General features: G+C 56.8%; 1 protein-coding gene across 1 annotated transcript in view; it reads right to left on the reverse strand.

Moving 5' to 3' along the window:
- Positions 1–4,509: 4,509 nt before the first annotated feature.
- Positions 4,510–6,007, reverse strand: part of PRRX2 (paired related homeobox 2) — a 75,703-nt gene continuing 74,205 nt past the window's right edge. The window contains exon 10 of the mRNA XM_011971204.1: positions 4,510–4,966. Coding sequence (XP_011826594.1) covers positions 4,831–4,966 — 136 coding nt within the window. The 3' untranslated portion in view covers positions 4,510–4,830. The remainder of the gene's footprint in view (positions 4,967–6,007) is intronic.

The following is a 6,007-nucleotide window of genomic DNA, read 5'->3' on the forward strand; positions in this document are numbered from 1 at the left end:
AAAAAAAAAAAAAATTAAGCTATTCACATTTTGGCTTGTGTCTTTCCAGGTTTTTTACATCGCACATATAAAATATGTGATAGACATTGATGTGCACATTCCTTCTCCCGCCCCCCGATTTTGAGATTTTGATTATTTTTCAAAGTAGAGCTTAGAGATGGGTTTGCTGGGTGAAAGCATGCGAAAGGCTTCACCGCTCTTGGTTCCTGTTCCCTAACGCTTATGCTGATCTTTACGCTGGAACCCCTGCTGGTGGTTTGGGATTTGCTTGTTTCTTTGTCCTTCCAGAGGAGGCTGGGTCAGCAGCCCGCTGCCAGCCCTGGAGATCTTCCAGGAGAGCAGAGAGGACGGGGTGTGTTCCACCACATCGCGGGAACCCAGCCCAGGGCCCTGCAGCGGCCCCCACGGCGCCCTCCAGGGGCGAGAAGCAGAGGTGCAGGAGCCGGAGGTACCATGTTGATTTTGGTCCCCAACTGGGGCCCCTAAGGCGGGTGGGCATCAAAGGAACGAGGGAAGAGCCTCTGGACCGGGTGTACCGCTTCTCTGGACAGAGAAAGTGCCATTTCACCCCAGGAAGGGGAGTACATACATTTCCTCAAACTCCATCCCTCACCCTGTGCTCCTCCACCGTAAACACTGAGGCGCCCATTTATGGGGGGAAGCTCTGTGCCGACAGCCCTGTGCAGTGGGTTCTGTAATTATCCCCATTTTACAGACAAGGAAACCAAGGCCCAGAGAAGTGCCTTGTCCAGGGTCACAGGACCAGAAACGCTAGTCTTTATTTCTCTGGTTTGGGTTTTTGCAAGAGCTGACTGTCTTTCCTTCAATCTCTCTCTCTCCTTCCCCCTCCCTTTCTCTCTCAAGTTCTTTTATTTCATATAAAAAAATAAAAGCAGACACACGCAATACCCTCTCCCAAGCTCAAGCTCACTTAGCCAAATGGGCAAAGGCAGCAAGTTCTCCAGCCCGGGGCAGGGCCTTGGGTACCTTGTCCTCATGGAAAAATGATATTCTGGGACGGGTGCCCAGGAAGCTGCCCACACAGCCCTGCAATTAGGGCTACAATAGCGACAGCAGTGTTTGAATATTTTCTCTTTTATAGGGAGGGCCACCTCGACCCCTCCCTCAGCTTCCCGGAGCAGCATGTGTAAACGATTAAGCCGGTTTGTTTTCTCAAGAGCGCTCGGAGGAAGTGACATTGACATCCTCATGGTCCAACGGCAGGGCCAGCGCCTCCATGGGAAGGGCCCCGGCTTTTTCTGAAGCCAGCCTTCCTGGGACGGGCCTCCCACCTGGTGTGACCTCATCGCTGCACAGGTAGCCTCAGCCTGGCGTTTCTTCAGGGTGCCCTCCCTCTGGGTTGAAAAGTAGAAAGGCATGAGATGCCTGCACCAGGCCTGGAGCACTGGCCAGGGGCCTGGGTTGGGGGTGGTGCTGTCCACTCATGAGCTCCCAGGTTAGTGCTTCTTGGGGGAAACAGCCTGCTCTTCCTGGCTGCCCATGAGTGCTCTGCTCTGGGCCCCCATGCTCTGGACTAATTGCAGGTACAAATCCCCCAGATGGGGAAAGGGAGCAAGCTTTGTGCCTAGGAGGACACTCAAGCCAGGTTGGACCCCAGCTGTTGTCTGGGTGGGAAGACAGGCCTGCATCTTCCAGAGGCTTCCACCAGGCAGGTCCCATGGCCAGGGTCTGCTCCTCTTGGGCACTCCTGTGTTTCTAAGCCCAAACCGGCTTTTTTTTTTTTTTTTTTTTTAAGACAAAGTCTCACTCTATCAGGCTGGAGTGCAGTGGCCTGATCTTGGCTCACTGCAACTTTCGCCTCCCGGGTTCAAGTGATTCTCCTGCCTCAGCCTCTCAAGTAGCTGGGATTACAGGTGTGCCCCACCATGCCCCGCTTTTTTGTGTTTTTAGTAGAGACGGGGTTTCATCCTGTTGGCCAGGCTGGTCTCGAACTTCTGATCTCAAGTGATCTGCCCGCCTCGGCCTCCCAAAGTGCTGGGATTACAGATGTGAGCCAACATGCCCGGTCCCCAAACTGGCTTTGAAGGCTCCCAGTCTCCCCAGCCCATCACCAAGTCACCAGTTCCTGTTTTTTTGTTTTTGTTTTTGCTGCATCTGAAACATCTCCCAGGTTTACCAGCTCTGTCCCCATCTGGCTCAGGCCACAGCCTCTCCCACCTGGACACCCGCCCTGGCCTCCGCAAGGGGCTCTCTCCTTCACTCTCAGCCCACAGTCACTCTTCCACATGGAGGCTCAGGGCACGGTCCTCCACCAAGCAAATCCCCTCCATGGCTCCCCACAGACAGGGTGACATCCAAACATCTAGTCCCGGCCACACAGACCTCGTTTGAGCCAGCTCCTGTTCCCCTGTTCCTTTCCACCTTCGCCTGGCACCAGGAGATCCAGCCCGGGAACAGCTATCACTTGCCCAAAGAGACAGTTTCTGGCCTGCCCCAGGGCTACACTCACACAGTCCCCTCAGCCAGAAACACTGTTGCCCCGCCCCCTCTGTCTGTTGAACTCTTCATCCTCCCAGGCACACCTCCTCCAGGAAGCCTGCCCAGATGTCTTCAGCAAGGTTTGAGGCCCCCTTTCTGTCCTCCCTGGGCCCCTGCAGCACCCCCTCATAGCCTTAGTGGTGCTGTAATTATTCCTTTGCCTTTGCTTACTCGTAGCATGATGCAGCCTCTCTGGCCAGGAACCTTGTGTTTCATAATATTTTTTCAGTGCAAGAATGGCAAATGGTAGTCCAGAAAGCACTTACCCGAGGCAGAGGCCAAACTGAGTCAGAAAACACAAATCTGACTCCCCATCCTCCCCGAGTCCAGGTCACAGGCCTGGCCCTCACAGTCAGGTGGGCCTGAGCAGCTGAAGACCTCAGTAGAATCCCCCTCCCCTCCACCCCAGCCCCCACTGGTGCCCCAGGCTCTCCTGCTGGTCAGAGTCCCTGATGCGGCCAGGGAGGAAGCCGTCCAGCCACCAAAGGAGAAGAGAAGTCACACAGCGACCGGGCAGTCACTCTTCCCCAGGTGTGTTTGCACATCTGAAGGGGCCAGGTCCTGTGGTGGAAATCCGGATGGAGTACGGGGAAGAGTATTCAGGGCTGTACTGGGGGCAGGTGGGAGGCGGTCCTCACTTTACTCACAAGTGTAGCTGCTGCACCTTCTAACTAAAGTGGGGGCCAGGCATGGTGGCTCACACCTGTAATCCCAGCACTTTGGGAGGCTGAGGTGGGTGGATCAGGATCACCTGAGGTCAGGAGATCGAAACCAGCCTGGCCAACATGGTGAAACCCTATCTCTAATAAAAATACAAAAAATTAGCTGGGTGTAGTGGCTGATGCCTGTAATCCCAGCTACTTGGGAGGCTGAGGCAGAAGAATCGCTTGAACCCCTGGAGGTGGAGGTTGCAGTGAGCTGACTTCGCGCCTGGGCAACAGAGCAACACTCTGTCTCAAAAAAAGAAAATAGATAAATAAATAAATAAAGGTGTCCCCGTGCGGGCTACTCATGTGTGGAGCCCCATGGCTGGTGCTTTAGGGGCACGGCGAAGCTGCGTGGGCAGGGTGGGGTATGGGAGAATCAGCCCAGCTCACTGACTTCATCGAGATTCCTTGCTGTGCCACCTGCCACCCCCCCACCCCAAGGGCCAGGGTTCTCACCCACCGCTGCCCAGGGCTGACCGTCTTTGTGCCCTCAGGGATGGGGGAGTGTTGTCCTGCCTCCTGGGGGCTGGACTGGGGTGACTCTGAGCGGAAAGGCTCTCCTGACTTCCCTGGTGGATGTGGGGACAGGTAGAGGAGCTGGCTTCAGACCTTCCCTCACCCTGTTTTCTGCAGACCCCTCGTAAGAGGTGTCATTGGCTGGCGGCACCCCCAGTTACTGGCTGCAAATGGGTGGGTTGAGGGACTTGGATCTTCTGCTGGCCTCAACTGTCATGGAGTACACCACTGTCCTGGGAGCCTGGCGGGGACCTGCAGTCTGCACCTCAGTTTTCTGGGCCATTTCCCCAGCCCCTCCGTGGTCAAATGATCAGAGAGATCCCACGCCTTCTGTACGCCCAGAAGCAAGGGACTGAATGTCGTTGCATGTTTCCCACATACCGTCTGGCCAGTCTAGGAATCCATGATCACCGATCCTGCCCCGCAATAGGATGGGGAGATGCTCCCTGCCCAGGGTCACATAGCAAGGCTCTGCCCAAACATCTGGGTGTCCCCTTGGGGCTCAAGGTGGGAGATGGGGTCTAAGGTGGGTTTCTGTCCTCCTCTCCCAACCCCCATCCCCCAGCCCCCACTTCTGGGGGCTCTGCAGGGTGACCGAGGACTTTGTTTCCAGGAACAGTACAGATATGAGGGCGGTGGGCCTCCCATGGCTGCTGGTCTCAGCCAGGCCAGGGCAGTCCCCATGCCTGCTGCTGGGGGCCCGGGAAGGCCATCCAGCCCTGTGGGGTCCCAGCTCTCATCTCAGTCACCAACATTGTTTGCAGCCCTTACCCACCTTCCTGCAACCTTTTGGGGCTTAAAAAATGGTTTTATTTCTTAAAGACAAAAGCTTTTTGGTTTTAATACACAAACTAAATGAGGTCCTTGGCAGGCTCTTCCACCTTCCGGCCCAACCCCTCCAAGGGTTGTGGGCTGCAGTCTCTGGCGGCCGAGGACAGAAGAGCTGGGCCCGGCTGCGGGGGCCTCAACAGCCTTGCGGGCTCGGGAGTCCAGGCTGGAGAGACGGGCCAGGAGAGCCCATCCAGGAGAAGGTCACTTCCTGGGCATCTGCCCCCTTTTCTGTTGCTGTCCACCCAGGGAGGTGGCTGGGTGCTGGTGGGACTGGACGTCAGTTCACCGTAGGCACCTGGCTGTGGTGCAGGCTGAACTCCTTGGCCTTGAGACGGAGGCTGGCGATGCTGTTGGCCATGTTGACCCCCGGGGTTGCGGGGCCTGAGCTCCCAGGGCTGTAGGGTGGCACTGTGCTGGGGGTGACATGAGACACAGGACACATGGGTGAGGGTGGCTTCTGGGTGTCAGTGCTCGACCCCAGCCTCTGGTCCTGCCACCCTCCTCCTTAGCTTGCTCTCCTGGGCAGCCTTCACCCAGGATTGGGGGTGGTTTGGAGCTGCAGGGTTTGGGCAGGAGTCAGAAGTCCGCCCAGCTTGGTGCTGGGACACAGGAGCCTCCCTGTGAACCATGAGCTTCCTGAGGGTGGAGCCTGGGTGGGTCCTGTTGCCCCCCTCCATGAGTACCCCGGGCCTGGCTCACAGCAGGAGGGAGGTAGAAGGAACAGGCACCTGAATTTAAGGATGCCCCTTGGGGCCAAGCGTGGTGGCTCACGCCTGTAATCCCAACACTTTGGGAGGCCGAGGTGGATGGATCACCTGAGATCAGGAGTTCGAGACCAGCCTGGCCAACATGTTGAAACCCGGTCTCTACTAAAAATACAAACAATTAGCTGGGCGTGGTGATGGGCACTTGTAATCCCAGCTACCCGGGAGGCTGAGGCAGGAGAACTGCTTGAGCCCGGGAGGCGGAGGTTGCAGTGAGCCGAGATTGCACCACTGCACTCCAGCCTGGGTGACAGAGTGAGACTCTGTCTCAAAAATAAATAAATAAATAAATAAATAAATAAGGATGCCCGTTGGTTTTCCTGCCCCACGTAAGGATGAACAGGGAGGGAAGTCAGGAGGGCGGTGAAGGCTAAGATCCCTCAAGCCGACCCACGAAATCCCTGTCCCCCTGCAGGACTATGGCTCCAGCAGAGCCACCCTCACAGCCCAAGGAGCAGATGGTGCCTCTGGAGCTGTGGGGTATGGTGGCCCGACCCTTGAGCACCTCCTGCCCACCTTGTCAGAGTCTTTCCAGCTTTGAGCCAGACAAAACTGCCCCAGAACTTGGCTCTGGGCCCCAGCCATGCCCACGGGCCAGGGAGATCATTTCCTCAGCCCTCCCAGCCTCGGTTTCTCTCCTGGAGGGTAGACACAGGGCGCTGGGGCCCCCGTGCCAGCCTAGGAATCTTC

The sequence above is a fragment of the Mandrillus leucophaeus genome, unplaced genomic scaffold (assembly GCF_000951045.1).
Source record: "Mandrillus leucophaeus isolate KB7577 unplaced genomic scaffold, Mleu.le_1.0 Scaffold99, whole genome shotgun sequence".
NCBI lineage: Eukaryota > Metazoa > Chordata > Mammalia > Primates > Cercopithecidae > Mandrillus > Mandrillus leucophaeus.